The sequence below is a fragment of the Natrix helvetica genome (genome assembly GCF_964273705.1).
Source record: "Natrix helvetica genome assembly, chromosome: 9".
In the NCBI taxonomy this organism is placed as follows: Eukaryota; Metazoa; Chordata; class Lepidosauria; order Squamata; family Natricidae; genus Natrix; species Natrix helvetica.
In genome coordinates, this window is record NC_138560.1 from 16369029 (window position 1) to 16387176 (window position 18148).

Here is an 18148-nt window from a genome sequence, read left to right on the forward strand (position 1 = left end):
ATGACCACTGAATGCAAATGGTTGTAAGCTGAGGACTACCTGTATCCTGAATATTAACACACACACACACACACACACACACACACACACAGGTAGTTCTTGACTTATGAAATTGAGCTCAGAATTCATGTTGCTAAGTGAGACCTTTGTTAAGTGAGCTTTGTCCCATTCTACGACCTTTCTTGACGCATTTGTTAAGTCAATCACTGCAGATGCTATGTTAGTAGCATGGTTGTTAAGTGAAGATAGCTTCCCCATTGATTCTGCTCGTCAGAAGGCTGCAAAAGAAGATCACATAATCTCCGGACACTGCAACAATCATACATATGAGCTAGTTGTCATACATCTGAATTTTGATCATGTAACTAAGGGGATGCTGCAATGGTCGTAAGTACGAAAAGCAATTATAAGTTCCTTTTTTCAGTGCTGTTGTAACTTCAGAAGGTCACTAAACGAAGGACCACCTGCGGTTTTTGCTTCTCCCTTTCTCTTATGCAAAAAGAAAACAGGAGGAATGGAATAGGAAGGAGAAGCAGTACAGCTAGATCACAATTACAATACAATACAATACAATAGCAGAGTTGGAAGGGACCTTGGAGGTCTTCCAGTCCAACCCCCTACCTAGGCAGGAAACCCTACCGTTTCAGACAGATGGCTATCCAACATCTTCTTAAAGACTTCCAGTGTTGGGGCATTCACAACTTCTGGAGGCAACTTCTGTTCCACTGATTAATTGTTCTAACTGTCAGGGAGTTTCTCCTCAGTTCTAAGTTGCTTCTCTCCTTGATTAGTTTCCACCCATTGTTTCTTGTTCTACCCTCAAGTGCCTTGGAAAATAGTTTGACTCCCTCTTCTTTGTGGCAACCCCTGAGATATTGGAACAATGCTATCATGTCTCCCCTAGTCCTTTTTTTCATTAAACTAGACATACTCAGTTCCTGCAACAGTTCTTCATATGTTTTAGTCTCCAGTCCCCTAATCATCTTTGTTGCTCTTCTCTGCACTCTTTCTAGAGTCTCCACATCTTTTTTACATCGTGGCGACCAGAAATGAATGCGGGATTCCAAGTGTGGCCTTACCAAGGCATTATAAAGTGGTATTAACATTTCACGTGATCTTGATTCTATCCCTCTATTTATGCAGCCTAGAACTGTGTTGGCTTGCAAGTTATTGCAAGTTCAAATAGTGCCATATTCAATTTAGCCCAACTATATCTGTAAACCATCCAGAGTCACTGGGCAGCGTATAACCTTGATAAGTAAAATATATTGATACCAGGTTGCACTTAACACAAGTCAAAATTCAGTGAATGTGAGGCTAGCAGGTAAGCAGTTGCTTCGGGGGTTTTCAGGCTAATTGTCACGTTTGCAAAAAGGAGGGTGGGGGAAAATTATGTTCAAGGAAAGCTCCGAAAAATGAGAGGTTCGTTTCGAAGAACTACAGTAGAATACAGGAGGCAGCAGATACATTTTGGATTTTGCTTGTCCTTTGTTCACTTATTTTAAATATTTATGAAATCTATCTAGAAGATAGAAATAGAATTTTTTTTCATTTTGCCTTCTATAATTACTTTATGACTTTGTTCAAAAATACATGTAAGTTGCAAGTATATTCTTTCAATCTTTGTTATATTTCATTATTAAACATATAAAAAATTTAACCATTTTCATTGCCTGTGTCCATCAGGTTACCCTATTTTCCATGGAAATATCACTTCGAATTGTGCAAATCTGAATTTTTGCGGGATTCATTATCAACACTAATCGAGACTTACCTGTAGCCCAAAAGATGCTGCCCATTTGACATGTCCCTGTGGGGAAGACCTGTTATGTGGACGTCATGATCTATTTATGTGGCCTCATTTAAGCATGCAATACATATCTAACAAAACACAACGCAAATGTCAAACGTAGGCTAAACCAGTAAAAGTAGAGGTTCAACTTTGCAATCCAGTTTTTCCCATTGATTTTGCTTTTTGTAAGCTGGCTGGGATGCAATAACCATCATACGTATACACTGGAATGCCAAACATCCAAATGTTAATCATGCAATCATGGGGATATTGCAATGATTTTAAGCGTGAGAACATGTCATAGGTAACTTTTTTCAGTGTCAATGAAATGTCAAACAGTAACAAATTTCGGAACACCCATGGCAATGGCATTTAGACTTATATACCGCTTCACAGTGCTTTTACAGCCCTCTCTAAGCGGTTTACAGAGTCAGCCTCTTGCCCCCAACAATTTGGCTCCTCCATTTACCCATCTCGGAAGGATGGAAGGCTGAGTCAACCTTGAGCCTGTGGGACTTGAACTGCTAGCAGCCGGCATTCAGCAGAAGTAGCCTGCAGTACTGCACTCAAACTGCTGCGCCACCAGGGCTCTTCAACATTTGTTTATACTGCTCTCTCTTCCACATCTGTGATGCACCAGAAGCTCAACAGCTGTCTTACTGTACAGTCTAAGCCAGTGTTTCTCAATCTTGGCAACTTGAAGATGTCTGGACTTCAACTCCCAGGATTCCCCAGCCAGCAAAGCTGGCTGGGGAATTCTGGGAGTTGAAGTCCGGACATCTTTAAGTTGTCAAGGTTGAGAAACATTGGTCTAAACAGTGATGTCGATAAAAAATCATTAAGAAGAGACTTAAAAATGGCCATCCTTGTTCCCCCAGTGGACTTCAAAGGAAGGTTTTCAGATGCTTCTTAAAAGTCAAGAGTGAAGGTGCAAATTAATCTCCACGGACTGCTTGTTCGATTGGATTTCAGGCTTTGGTTAATTACTATTTAGTTTGTGGCGTTTCGTGTTTTCTAGCACCAAGCAGGAGAAAGAAAATCAATCAACATCCACGTCCATGTGGAAAATAAGTACAAATTTTATTTTCTCAACAGCAGTAGGTACTTTTTACAGCATATGTTTGTTTAAATACACAGGCATATTATGCATGTTATGTAAGCTTTGAAAAACTGAACAGAGGAATGAAAATTCATCTGGAGAGGAAACTTTCTTTCGACAATTCTGAGAACGATCGCAACTTCCTTTCTCTTAAGACCACACCACACCACACCACAAAGAAATGAGATCCGAGGTAAGAACCTAGGTACCACTTCAGGCTTGTGCCCAAAGCACAGGTAATCCTCAACTTACAATCATTTGCTTAGTAACCGTTGCAGCATCACCTGGCCATGTGACCCTCTGATCAGCAAAGTCAATGGGGAAGCCAGATTCACCTGCCATGATTCACTTAACAGCTGCGGCAGGAAAGGTCACAAAATGGGGCAAAATCCACTTAACAACACTTGTGGAAATTTTGGTTACAGTTGTATGTCAAGGACTACCTGCAAAGGAAGGTATAGATTGGAGCCACAATGTCTCTACTAGACATTTCACTTCAGGTTGGGATTTGAATGTGTTGTGGCCCACCAATGGCCAGAGGGGCTGGCAGCAGAGTCAGACAGTGAGGAGGTTGGGGAGGAACAGGGGCCAGTCCTGGGGGCTGAGGAAAGCTCAGACGAGGGCTCTGTGTTGGAGGTAGAGAGGGAGTTAGGCAGCAGTGAGGCATAGAAACAGCTGGAGCCTGTTCCCAGTGTGCGCATGCGCAGAGCTGCCAAAAGATAAGAACAACTAAGAAAACAGGGTTGACTTGGGAGTAAAGCCACACCTTGGAGGTGATTGGCTCCTCCCATAGGAAACGAGGAGCAAATGGGGAGTGGGCTTTTGCAGGAAACAATTTGTTCATTCGATTGTTTCCAGAGTGGAAAGTTCTGGTTCTGATTATAAGAGACTCTGGGTCAAGTTTTGCTTTGTCCTGTGTTTGGAAACCAGTTGTCTGGCAGCTCTCCAAATGAGATAAGGTGCGTGTGGATAAACATTCCTCTGATAGACTGTTTGCTAAGCCTTGCTGGCTGTGAATGACAGGAATTCACAGTCATGTAAATAAAAGAGGTTTTGTCAGGACCAAGACTTGGCTTCTTGCTTTCTAAGGAAGCCTGGGTCAGAACAGAATTACTTGTTAGCATGACCACTATATGGCAGTCACATTCCTCCTGCCTCACAAGTGCTGTCTTCATTGAGGTCACTCAACGGGTGAGACAGCCAAGCATCAATCTGGGGCATGAAATTACAGCTAGCTTTGCTCAGAAGATGATGCAGCTTGGCGACAATAGAGATGCTTTAAATGTCATCCAAAACAGAAATGGTTTGCATCACCTGGAGGTAAGGCTGCATTGCAAAAATCTATTCTTTTTGCATCCTGAAGGAACTTTGAAGGCTTCTCCTCTAGGTTTTCTGAGATCAGTGCTTCTGAGCCTTAGCCACTTTCAGATATGTTGAGGTCCACACATCTGAAGGTTGGCAAGACTGAAAAACAGTGATTTCCATCCATCTCTTAAGGGGCAAAATTCCAAATTGCGTGGCTTCGGGTTCACTTATCTGCCAGCCCCTGAGCAGAACTTTGGATTCAAGAATGTACTATTTACAGGCATATTAAAAAGTGCATTTATGTCCCCATCAGGAAGGAACATTAGCATTTCAAAAGCCAATTATGGCTTAGTATATTTCCCACAAGGTCACCAATATGAGAAACGGTGATTATTCCGTTATCCAAAAATCACTGTTAAATGTAATCTTTTAATAGCAGTAATCCTGGTTTTCCCATTATTTGCTTTTCTCATTCCAGAATATGAAATGAGAAATTAGGTGGGAGAACTCCTTTTTCACTGGGTTGCAGGTCAGTGAGAGAGGGAAGAAAAACATATATGCAAGTATAGTTAATATTTCTTTTACACTTTAAAGCCAAACCACCCACCCCTTCTGTGTGCTTCCAAAATCCAGATAGACATCTTTCAGGGTTAAATACTTGGGCACAACCCAATTAATCAAGGCAAAATGAAAAAAAGGGCTTAAGGAGATAAAGAAACACAAGGACCGCTGTCGCCTAAAAAGTATCTACATTTTCTGAGATTTTCCCCGATAGTAGATTGGGGGGGGGGGGGAATTGCTCATCAGGCTTGCCAGCATGAGAGGCGACAGTGATCATTTTGCTGCAGTTCTGGAAAAGCTCATTTTTAGGAATGTTATCGAACAGCTGCTTTATATTTCTTTGGAAAGAAATACAGGTAGACTTATGGCCACCATTGGGGCCAGCCAGATTTTCTGTTGCTAAGCAAGGCGATGGTTAAGTGAGCCGTGCTTTATTTCATGACATTTTTGCCACAGTTGTTAAGCAGATCCCTGAAGTTGTTAAGTAAATCATTTTCGTTTAAGAGAATCTGGTTTCCATCTCCACCTCTGACTTTGCTCGTTGGAAACTGGGAAACTGCCACTGTCATAAACCCAAGCCCGGTTTTGATCCTGTGACCGTGGGGATGCCGCAACGATCATCAAGTGTGAAGACCGATCGCAAGTCGCTTTTTTCCAGTGCCGTTGCAACTTCAAATGGTCACTAAACAAAGGGTCATATGTTGAGGACTACCTGCATTATTTTCCACTCGGTTTTGCTTCTTTTTCTCCCGTTTCCAAAATGCCCAGTGTGCCGGCTATGATCTCAACTTGGCGGAGGAAGAAACCAAAGACAAAATCTTGCTTTTGAAGACTTGGAATGGCGGTCGGTTCTTTTCCGTGGCTTTCCTTTGTATGGCAACTGCCCCCACTTCCTCTCTCTCAAACACACAAATTCTCTCTTGTGTTTCTGCCTTTGCCAGCATCACACAACTGCCTTCCGTTCTCTCAACTACCAACCTTCTGGGCAGGGATGGGATCCTACCGCTTTAACAACCGGTTCGTTGGGCGCGCACACGCAAGCACAAAGAAGTTAACTTCTGCATTATTGCTGCGGAGGAAAACAGCCGAGGTGCAGCAATCCACTCTGCCGCACCTGTCAGCTGGGCTTCAGAAATGGGAATATACCGTATTTTTCAGAGTATAAGACACACCAGAGTATAAGACGCACCAAGGTTTTGAAAAGGCAAATTTAAAAAAAAAGTTTTTGCACTCTGCAAACCTTCCAAAAAAAGGCCCGTTTTTCGCGAAAATGGGCCCGTTTTTTTTTTCAAAAAAAAAGGGCATGAATAGTCCTTAGGAGGCTTGTAAAGTGTTCCTGGGGGAGGGGAGTGAAAAACGAGCAAAAAACGGCCCATTTTTCTCAAAAATGGGCCCTTTTTGTCAAAAAAAGGGCATTAGGAGTGCTCCTGGGGGCTGGGGGGAGCAAAATTGAGCAAAAAACAGGCTGTTTTTTGCTCATTTCTGCCCTTCCCAATCCCCAGGAGCATTCTGCAAACCTCCTAAAGCAGGGGTGTCCAAACTTGGCAACTTTAAGACTTGTGGACTTCAACTCCCAGAATTCCCCAGCCAGCAGAGCTGGCTGGGGAATTCTGGGAGTTGAAGTCCACAAGTCTTAAAGTTGCCAAGTTTGGACACCCCTGTCCTAAAGGCTCTGCATGGCCATTTTGGTGAAGAGGCGGGGTATCAGGTGGCAAAAAAATGCTGTATTCAGTGTATAAGACGCACCCAGATTTTCAGTCTCTTTTTTGAGGGAAAAAGGTGCGTCTTATACTCCGAAAAATACGGTAGGTGAGTATAGCAGAGGGGCAGGTGGGCTGGCTGAGCTGAAAGTCAGAGCGAACCGGTTCACCCAAACTGGTCCAAACCGGTCGAATCCCACACCTGCATCCTGGGTCAGACCATCCACTCAGGAATGAGGTGCAATTCCACAAAATACTTCCAGTTCGTCAAAGGTGCGCTTGTCTCTTTGTACATATAAAAATATTTTTAATTAATTAAAATGCAAATCTGTTTATAAAATGTAATTGCATCTTTATAAAAAAAAGGACACGAATCATCGTCACTTTTGCAAGGCTGCAGAGAAGCAGCCTTGTATCTGAACGCCCCTTCCTTCCTCCAATTTCTCAACACGTGGAAAATGAGTGTGCCGTGATAAACTCAAAAGCATCTTCCCATGTTTAACTACCGCTTGTTCGACAACCATGTGAACTTATGGCCGTGCTGAATAAGTGGCAGAAATGGCCAGTCCTCATGCTTATGTCGGTCTCAGTGTTGCCTTTGCTTAACAACAGCAACCAGAAGTGCTGGAATTTCCATCACTAAGTGACAAGGTCACATGGCGTGAGACTTTACAAACACATCACTTAACATCAGAAATACCAGTCCCAATTACCATCATTAAGTACGGACTACCTGTATATTAAGAAAAGAGTTTCTTTAAAACTATTTCATTGGGTAACTCATCCACCTAGGGTCTAATATAGGATTTCCCAAGCTTTGCAATTTCCAGGTATATGGACTTCAGCCCCAGAATCCCACAGCCAGCATAGATATTGCTGAGGATCCTGGGAGTTGAAGTTCACTCATCTTCAATGTACCAAAGTTGAGAAACACTGGTCTAAAACTTCAGCTGAATATAGCAATAGCACTTCGACTTATATACCACTTCCCAGTGCTTTTACAGCCCTCTCTCAGCAGTTTACAGAGTCAGCCTCTTGCCCCCAACAATCTGGGTCCTCATTTTACTCACTTCGGAAGAATGGAAGGCTGAGTCAACCTGAAGCCTGGTGAGATTTGAACTGCCAAACTGCAGCTAGCAGTCAGCTGAAGTAGACCGCAGTACTGCGCTCTAACCACTGCGCCACCTCGGCTCTTAGGTGCTAAATCATACAAGCCTATGATTTAGCGAAAACGCAACCATTCTCTGAATTTTGGCACAGTTTTCAACTCGCAGTCAGTTGAAAACTGTGTGCCATGTGGCTGGCAAGAGGATTCAGAATATGGAAAAGGGACAGAGAGTATGTCTTATGAAAACATGCTGAGGTTTGACAGACTCCTTGAAGACCTGACGGGACAACCAATGCGCTTCCGGTGATTTCTTAAAGGAGAAGAAGGAATTACTCCATCAGAAAAACTCCTGCTGGTCATCATAAAAGCCGAGTCCTTCTACTAAGATAAAAGTGCCACATTCACTTTGGTGGGAAGGTTAACAGTATTCTGTGTGCCTTTGGGATGTAGCCATGCTGGCCGCATGATCACAGAAATTGTCTTTGGATACTCTAGCTCCCTCGGCTAAGAAATGGTGATGAGCACCGTGCCCTAAAGTTGGACAAGACTGACAGGAAAACCTTTTACCTTTTCCTGGAAGGAAAATATAGTGAAACAAGACCAGAGGCTGACCTGGGGAAGAGATTGTTATCAGACATGTTGAGATAAGGAAGAGTGTTCATTACTCCAACTAGTCACATTCACAGTTGCCCCAACGCCACCTGAACAAAGCTCAGTTTGGTTCCATTTTTCTGGATCCCACGATTCTTATGTTTGGGTGGTTGCCTTCGGCCTCAGATGTTATCTTGGGAGTTCCTGGGCTCTTAGCTGCTGTGGGATGCCAGCAACTGGATTAGGACACCAGGAATTGTTGCCTCTGAGTGAGGTGGTCATCATTTCCGCCATCTTTTGTAAGACAACGCCCTTTTGTAGCATCCCGCTTATGTGAAGTAAGCTAAAAGTGAGAGCTGCTCAAGGTAACAATTGGCTGCTACCTAATGTTATGGTTGAGAAATAATAGCAAGGTGACTGTTAAGATGCAGAAGCAGCAGGAAAAAGAAGTGATGGATTTGAACTACAAAGGATGTAAGAAGAGACTCACTTGGAGGATGGCCAAGGACATTCAAATGGTTTGAATGACTTCATTCTTGAATCCAGTCAAGATCCTTCTTTAGCTTTGCCGTGTCTAATAGTTGGGTAGCTACTCTCAGCTCTGTTCTAAGGAGCCCAACATTACTTCTCCAGTCCACTCCAGCTAGTTCAGCTCTTCTGAAATAAAAATATCTGAAAGTTCTGATATTGCTAAGGAGATCTTGTGTCCTTCACGGAACACAACTCTCATGAATGCTTATCGCATGCAATCCCAAGGGGGGAAACTGTCCAATGTATAATGTTAAGGTACATGATGCTACATCATCTCCATAATAGATGCAAATCTGAAAGAGTCTTGAATAAATCTACTCAAGAAGCATCTTGTCGTCTCCATAAAAGCAAAGACCCAGAAAAGGTCATACATAAAAAGCTGTTTTAAAAGTATATCTCAAGCAATCTCCCCAATTTGGCATCTGCCAGATAACGCTTCTTAGAGTCCAGGGGTCAGCAACCCACGGCTCTGGAGCCCCATGTGGTTCTTTCATCCCTCTGCTGCGGCTCCCTGTTGTCGGTTGGTGCCACAATTGAGAGGAGCTTCTGGTTGGGGGGGGGGGAGGGCGAAAGCATGGAGTGCCAGGAAGAGACTCTATGGCAAGGGGTGGATTTTCCAGTCAGCTCCACAATTGGTAGTGTTTTCGGTTAGGACAGGTAGAGGAAAAAGGACAGGACGCTAGGAGGAGACTCTATGGTGGGGGAACTGGACTTCCAGTCGGCAGATGAAAAAGGACACCGTGCTAGGAGGAGACTCTATGGTGGGGGAACTGAACTTCCAGTCGGCAGATGAAAAAGGACACTGCTAGGAGGAGACTCTATGGTGGGAGAACTGGACTTCCAGTCAGCCGATGAAAAAGGACACCGTGCTAGGAGGAGACTCTATGGTGGAGGAACTGAACTCCAGAATTGAATGGGGGGGCTTCCGGTTAGGACCTTTGTGGCTCTTTGAGTGTTTAAGGTTGCCGACCCCTGCTATAGTCCTAATATATCTGGAAGACACTTGGGGGGAAAAGCTGAAGTAAAACTTTGGTTAAAAGTTGAAGGGCGTCAACGTGACTCCTACCTAAACCAAATCAAGGCTTTGGGGCCTCTTCTCTTTTCATTAACCCTTTCCAGTTACAGTCAGCAGAATACAGTGCATCAGGTTCTTAGAGGTTATCTTACTTGAGTAGAAAAAAAAAGCTTAACAAGGGAAACAAACAAAAAATGTCAGAACTCAAAGTGTTGGTCATCTTTTTCGGTCTCCATTGTGGAATCTACTTTGTCCCAGTCAACCGGTGAGAGGATTTGAGCACTTTGGATGTCTTGAGATGTCAGGCTGATGTCAAGGACTTGTGGGTTGGTTCGGGACTGTGCCAGCCTGGAATGACAAGGCAAGACAAAAAGGTGAAGAAATGAAGGAGTTAGTGCTGGCAAGGAAGAGGAGAAGGAAGATACAGCTTCCTGGTACAGGCAGGGTATACTTTAGAACAGGGGTCTCCACCCTTGGCAACTTTAAGCCTGATGGACTTCAACTCCCAGAATTCCCCAGCCAGCTTTGCTGGGAGTTGAAATCCGCCAGGCTTAAAGTTGCCAAGGTTGGAGAATTTAATATATAATTAAATTCCAGGAAATGGGAAAAAAAATAGCTCGCTAGGAAAGATGGCCCAAGATGATTTGGCTGGAAAAATTTGGTTCTTCTATGGGCAGGGTAATCTTTAGTAAAAGGAGAAAGACTTTTACCATATGAAAAGAAACCATAAAATGTCTATGACCAGGTTTCATTTCTCCAACATGATCAGTTCTCAGAGTTTGAATTCAATTCACCCCAAAGTATTCTAGGGAAATCTGGATTCTGTTTTAAAAAAATTGCCAGGGGGAAAAATGCATCAGGCAAATTGTGAATTAAAATTCTTGTTTGATGCTCATCCCAACAGGCATCGCGATTTTAATATATTAAAAAAAAATCTGAAGTCCAATGGGCCAAGCTTAACAGTTTTTCCAAAGTATCAAAATGAGAAACCATGATGCTGAAATAATCCCCAAAATAAGACCCTGAGTAAAACGGATCAATCCATTCATGCCCACTTCGTCCTTTTGAAAACCCTCATTGTGCCTCTGTGCTACGTCTGGCCAGCAGAGGGAGCAGTTGGTCCAAAGCCACCACCACATGACCTCGTGAGAAAGAAGGGTGTGTTCCTTATGTGTTAATAATGTCACGTGGGAGGATCTGTGAGAGCATCTTCCCTGCCCCGAAGGACGATCCTCATCGAAAACTTTCCTGCAAGCCCATGAAGAAATAAGGGCAAGTCTTGAAAAGCCTTGTAATAGTTTCTCAGCCTAGTAGACCTGGGAAAGACACAACTCTGAAGGCATCTCCCTATACCATCTCTGCATGCCTTGTGGAAAACAAATGCCAGAAGATGAGAAGGAACTACTCAGGTCACAAAATACTATGTAAAGGTAAAGGTTCCCACACACATGCGTGCTAGTCGTTCCTGACTCTAGGGGGCGGTGGTCATCTCCGTTTCAAGGCCGAAGAGCCAGAGATACCTGAAGATGTCTCCCTGGACATGTGGCCGGCAATGCCAAAGGCACATGGAACGCTGTTCCCTTCCCACCAAAGGTGGTTCCTATTTTTCTACTTGCATTTCTTTACGTGCTTTCAAACTGCTACGTTGGCAGAAGCTGGGACAAGTAACGGGAGCTCACTCTGTTACGCAGCACTAGGGATTCGAACCACCGACCTTTCTGATCACCAAGCTCAGCATTTTAGCTACTGAGCCACGGCGTCCCTTCAAAATACTATTGGCAGAAAGATGTGTGATATTACAAGGTGGAGTACCAGGAAAATAACGCCACCCGTGTCTATTTAAGCCAGGGGTGTCCAACCTGGGCAGCTTTAAGAGCCGTGGATTTCAAATCTCAGAATTCTCCATAATTATAACCAGCTCTTGATTATAGTAAAGAGCCAGGTGTCATCTGCTTGGAAGCGCTGATTAAAAAGCATGATTCAGGAATCTGAAAAGATTACACTTCCTCGGTTAAGAAGCTTTTCCTTTGACCCAGAAGGAAAGCAAGCTTTTCGCTAGGAAGCAGATGGCGGTGATGTATCACAGTTGAAACTGATACACGTATTATAATTTGGGGTTAATCGTGCGCCCCTAATAAGTAGTTCAATTCAGGTATACCTGTCTGTTTAAATCAGGGGTGGCAAGAAAGATGATAAAACAGGGGGAAATTCACTTATCTGTCTTGCTTAGCAATGGAAATTTTGGACTCACTTGTGATCGTAAATCAAGGACTACCTGTACAACTTTTGACTGCAAGCTAAGGTGAAACCCATTAAGCAGTTGAATAGCTTCCTGTACTCATGGCAGTTTAAACCTGTTACTGCCGGCTGAAGAATTCTGGGAGTTGAAGTCCTCCTGTCTAAAAGTTGCTAAAGTTGAAGAACACTGAAGGTAAAAGGAAAGGTTCCCCTCGCACATATGTGCTAGTCGTTCCCGACACTAAGGGGCGGTGCTCATCTCCGTTTCGAAGCCGAAGAGCCAGCGCTGTCTGATGACAATTCCGTGGTCATGTGGCTGGCATGACTGAACACCCAATGCGCATGGAATGCTGTTCCCTTCCCACCAAAGGCGATTCCTATTTTTCTACTTACATTTTTACATGCTTTCGAACTGCTAGGTTGGCAGGAGCTGGGACAAGCAACGGGAGCTCACTCCATTACACAGCGCTAGGGATTCAAACTGCTGAACTTTCTGATCGACAAGCTCAACAGCCACCGAGCCACCGTGTCCCCTTGACTATACTACGTACCCATTAAATATGTTGCACGCACTTTCTTGCGTGTGCATATGTAACGCCATAAGTCAGGGTACTGAAATGGCTTTGTGGGCAAGGAAGCCTTCCTTGAGTTTTCATGACCATCACCTAGACAGCATCTCAAAATTCCTGAGTTGACTTGCACTCAGCTTGACAGTGGCCAAAGTTTGAGGGACAGTGGCTGATTAGGGATGTCCCTAAAAGTCACTGTTATTTATGGAATCTTTTCTCGTTGCATTTTCACAGGTCAGAAAGCAGAGTTGGACCTGTGAAGTTTTCCACCTTAGGTGCCAAAACATTTTGCTTGGCTCTAGGGGCTGTGAACTTTGATGAGATGAGGCGGATACCTGAACTGGCAGAAGAATTATGTTTTCTCTGTTATGCTTATTTATTCCTAAGGCTGGTCGGTCCCATTCTCATGCTTGTAAAATCAGGTCAGACATGTAACTGACCCCCTTTATAAGCATCATGACGTTTACGGTCATAACTTGAAGACTACCTGTATGAATTTAATAGCTGGGAGGTAAGTTGTCCTACAAGTTTGGGGCCACAACCAAGAAGGCATTTTATAGGTATTATCTGGGAAATTCCATGACGGGTCAGGAATGAGACCCAAAATGAATCATGAAGAATGTTGAAAGAGCTGGTCATATGCCACTCAGTCTCAAGGATGCAGCTGCAGAGGTAGTCAACATTATTTAAGTAACTGGGGGTGCAGATAACTAACAATCTGAACTGCTCTCTCCACACGTGAGGGTTGCAAGCCATCGCCTGCATTTCCTGCATCGGATGAGGAGAGCACATTTTTCTCCTTCTATCCTGGCCACTTTTTACAGAGGCACGATTGAGAGCGTTTTAAACAGCTACATCTCTGTTTCGTTTGGTGGCGGCAGCGCCTCAGATAGAAAGTCCATACAGAGAGTGGTAAGGACAGCAGAGAAGATTATAGGAAGTTCGCTTCCCGTCATTCAGGATACTGCTTATAAGCGCTATGTACATGGAGTTCAAAGCATTGTCAGAGACCCCACACACCCACTTTACAGTCCGTTTCTGTTGCTCCCCTCTGGGAGGAGGTTTTTGAAGTATTTCTAGCAGGACTTCCAGCTTTGTTCCCTAGGCAATCCGTCTAGTAAATTCATAAGATTCACTTTTCTCGCCATGAACATGTATATATCCAGACTAGACTGTGTTTTTTCTCCGTGTCATATAATGTATGTGGGTACACGCATAATTTTATATGTATTTATTTATTTATCTTGTCATGTTTATGTAGTGTATATTAGAGGTGGAGACTCTTTGAGAGCCGTAGGCAACAAAATTTTATTTTAATGTATGCCAATTAGTGTACATTCAAAATGACAATGAAGTTATTCTAAGTCTCCAAGTAAGTCTTCCAAAAGTGGCAAAAGGGGTGTCTCTGTTTGCAGGTTGTGTGAAATGGCCCTACAAATACATCCAGTTTATAATCGCCAGGTTTACTGCCTTTGATATCTGGCCAGCTGATGGGGTCTATGGGATTCTTCCTGGTATTTTGTCAATACATCACCTGACAAGGAATTTTAGAGAACCTAAAAATGTGCACATTTTTTTCAGTGTGATCCCTTTGTAGGAGTTGAAATGCAAGCTGAGACTCAAACTGATTACCAGTAATGGTTTCCTCTTATCTTCGCTACCGGTTCAGGACTGGGAGCGTGGGCATGAGCAGATCGTCCATGATGACGTCTAGGCGGGTGGATGGAGCCTCCCCCTGCTGCTGCCGCTACCGGTTCGCCCAAACCGGGACGAACCGGTAGAATACCACCTCTGCTGGTTACCCTTCATTTTAGAAGGTGAGAATTTTCAGTTTCAGCAAACGTCCATTTTCTAAGCAATTGGCATGAGGATGACACATTGAAGGGATTTAATCCCCACCTGCACACACAAATTAACTGCTGCCCTAAGAAGTTATCAAAATATTTGACTTATCCGAGCAGCTGAATTCCTTGTTCAATTAGTCAAACAGACCACCAATGAAGGGTTGGGCTGCTCTGCTGTTGACAGTTTAGCTTAAGAGAAACAGAAGGGAAGGTTCATTAATCAAATCTATTTCTTGGCCAAGTCCCTAGCAGAAAGATGCTCCTGGAAGACATAGTCATAATTACCTTGAAAATGCTTCATCCAGTTCGTCATTCATTGCCTTTGTTATAAAAAGAAAGGGGAGGGGAGAAATAAGACTGTATAAATCCGACTGAAATGAAAAACTATTCAACTATCACATAGGTTTAACCAAGTGCTTTTTCTATTGTATTTGCAATTCCTTCTTTAAAAGGGAGGGGAACTAGCCATAGGTTTAAAAAATCTACTAGATTTTTACCAACTGGTTCTAAGGTCAGTAGCCCATCCTTCTTTGTTAGATGACAAGAGGACAACACAGCATATTCGTGCTCACAGAGAAGGCATCTGATAAGGTAAACCTGAACCTCTCCAACCACTTTCTGTCCACCTGCTTGTTTTCCATAAAGGTTGAAGAGGAAGGGGTGGAGAAGCCTTTGCTTAGTTCCAGCTCTCCCGTGCATGGTAACCCTTGTGGGGCCAAAAGCTACAAAGCAACTTTAGGGAAACTTGCTGAAGGTCTTCAGGGAACTGATGACCTCTCTTCTGCATTGGACTAATCCAGGTAAGTTGCAATTCGGTGTGAGATAAAACTATCTAATGATATAAGCCAGTGGTTGTCAAATTTGCAACTTCCAGATGTGTGGACCTCAACTCCCAGAATTCCACAGGCTGGGGAATTCTGGGAGTTGAGGTCCACAGACCTTAACATGGCCAATTTGGTGTGAGATAAAACTATCTAATGATATAAGCCAGTAGTTGTCAAATTTGCAACTTTAAGATGTCTGGACCTCAACTCCCAGAATTCCACAGGCTGGGGAATTCTGGGAGTTGAAATCCACACACCTTAACATGGCCAATGTTGAAAAAAATACTGATATAAGCAGTTGGACAGAGAAATCAATTTCCCAGAGAAGTTCTTGGCTGCCCTTTGATTGATGGGTTCAAATGGAATCAGAGTAGCCATTTGTTTTGGATCCATCCTTGTTATACTTGCATCGAGCAGGGGTTGGACTTGATGGCTTGAGTGGTCCCTTCTAAGTCTCAGTGATTCTAACAATGCAAAAGAAAAAAATGGCATGCTGTTCTTCATTGAAGATCTTCAAATTCCTCATAGGAGATGCTCTTAGCTCTGGATTCTCTGATCATCACAGATCAGATTGCCTTAAAAAAATTCCTTCTCCTGTGGGCATTGGATCCCCGGAGTCCACCCGTTAATAAATGCAGAGAAATTGAAAGCAACAACCATGCAGAGACTATCAGAGAGGTGGGGGAACCTCGCTTGCTCCGGGAATGCCCAAATTACAATGACTAACTTCTCCTCTCCTTAGTCATGCTGATTGGTGCTCATGCAGTTGTCTATGTCAACCCTGAAGCTGACTTGACTGAAGCCATTTGGTCCACTTCAGGGTTGGCACACTGGAGTCGAGCGATAGGGAGGAGGGAATTGAGATAGAGGGGAACATATAGCCAAAACAACATATTTTCTCTCGAGAACCAAGGACATTCTCACACCTGGCCGGAAGAAGGCGGAGTGATGCCACCCGGCTGCCAGCCCGTTCTGTTATCGGACCATGTGACTGATTGTTTTGAGAAAGTGGAAAACTTTCACTTTTAATTAGGTGAAAACCGAGACTTCAGAGCCGGTTTTCACCAGATATGTGCCAATACGATAATCCCAAATAAAAGTATTCCTTGAGGAATCGACCTGCCTCAGAGTTTTCCTTGCTATGGATTTATTACTTGGAACCCTGACCGACCGTCTATTTGCCACAAGGAGAAAGCCACTGTCTATGGAGATTCTCAATCACCCAGGTCATGGTGGTCCCAAAGGTGCTTTTCAAAACGCAACTGGACTTCTTCAGTTTTTTTCCTTGAAAATGTTTTGCTTCTCATCCAAGAAGCTCTTTCAGTTCTGAACAGAGGTGGCACACAGAGCCCACTCTGTGGGCATGTGCTCCATTACCAGCTGCTTTACTGGTTTCCAACACCAGCCAGTCTTCATGGGCACCGGAGCGCTGGAAAGCAGCCCATAAAACAGACTGAAAATGGCCCAAAATATAGCCAGAAAGCAGCTCCCAAAATGGCCAAATAACAGACATGTGCACACTGGTCAGCTGGGTCTTTATGTGCACCCAAGAGCCAGAAAATGGCCCGAAAAAAGCCAGGAAATGGCCCAAAAAACTGGAAAACAACCCGAAAAACAGCCGGAAAATGGCCCATAAAATACCCCCCCCCCAATATCCCCAAAACAAGCATGCGCACACCAGTCAGCTGGTCTTTGGGGTTCTGGCACTCCAGCGCATGCATGCACGCATGTTCCGGTTTGGGCACTCAGTGCTGAAAAAGTTAGCCATCACTGCCATAGCCTGATCTCTCCCTACTTGCTCTATTACTGGGGGGGGGGGGGGAGAAATAACTCTGAAAAATGAAGCAACTTTCTTTCTTTTCTTTTGTCAGAAAAAGTTGGGGTGTCTGAGCTGTAAAACAAAGTGCAGAAGAGGCAGGAAATGTGCCTCAACCTGATGGAGCAGCCTAGGGGGACAATAAAACATACCGTAGATCTCCAGATACACACACACACACACACACACACAGACAGACAGACACACACACACAAACACACAGGCAATTTGGCTCCCACCCCATCAGCAAAATGCAAAGGTTCCTTCAAAAGATGCTCTGTAACCTAATAGCAAGTTACAGTCCTTTTCCGATTTACCTATTGGGCAAAGCTGTGGCTTATTTTAATTACAGTTTATTGGAGAAAGCACAGCTGATTTAAGACCACACAATGAATTATGTCATAATCCATCCTAGGCAAATCACAATGAACAGTGATCAGCAACACACGGAACCCAGAATCACACAAGCCACACTAGAGCGGGAGACGCGAAGCACATATTTACCAAACGAGATCTTGGCCAAGATCGCTCGGGGTTTCTCGCACACACTTACCCACACGTTGTTGTTTTCTGACGAAGGGGACCCAATGATTCGGCCATCCACGTGCACAGAATTCGTGTTCAAAGGCGCTTTGGTTACACTTCCCAAGTCTAGCAGGTTTTCTACGGGGACTGCTGTGTGCGGAAAGGAAAAAAATAAATAAGGATGAGATATAAGAATGAGAAATAAGAATGCAGGTTAAGTCCTCGACTTACAACAACAAGCAAGCCCAAAATTTATGTTGCTGAGAAATTTGTTAAGTGAGTTTTGCTCCGTTTTACAACTTTTCTTGCCACGTTTCTTAAGTGAATCACCGCAGTTGTTAAATTAGTAATATGGCTGTTAAGTGGATCTGATTTCCCCCCATGACTCTGCTTGTTAGAAGGTGGCAAAGGGGGATCCCTTGACCCTGGGTCACTGCAACCGTCATAAACGTGAGTCAGTCGTCAAACATCTGAATGTAAATCACATGACCATGACCATGGGGATGCTACAATGGTCCTACAATGGTTTTTCAGTGGCACTGTAACTTCAAACGTTCACTAAACAAACTGTTGCAAGTCAAGGACTACGTGTGAGAGCCATGCTTAGAATGCAGTACTGCAGGCTCCTTC

General features: G+C 43.8%; 1 protein-coding gene across 9 annotated transcripts in view; it reads right to left on the bottom strand.

Annotated features, from left to right (window-relative positions):
• LDLRAP1 (low density lipoprotein receptor adaptor protein 1) overlaps positions 1-18148 on the bottom strand; it is a 632547-nt gene that overhangs the window by 488654 nt on the left and 125745 nt on the right. For 5 of the 9 annotated variants that reach the window (XM_081961998.1, XM_081961997.1, XM_081962000.1 and 2 more), the window contains 3 exons: positions 17547-17668; positions 14639-14673; positions 2852-10050 (listed from right to left, as the gene is read on the bottom strand). In XM_081961998.1, coding sequence (XP_081818124.1) covers positions 9900-10050; positions 14639-14673; positions 17547-17668 — 308 coding nt within the window. In that variant the 3' untranslated portion in view covers positions 2852-9899. Of the gene's footprint in view, positions 1-2559; positions 2742-2851; positions 10051-14638; positions 14674-17546; positions 17669-18148 lie in introns of those variants that run through there. The other 4 variants (XR_014176144.1, XR_014176145.1, XR_014176146.1 and 1 more) reach the window with 3 other exon arrangements.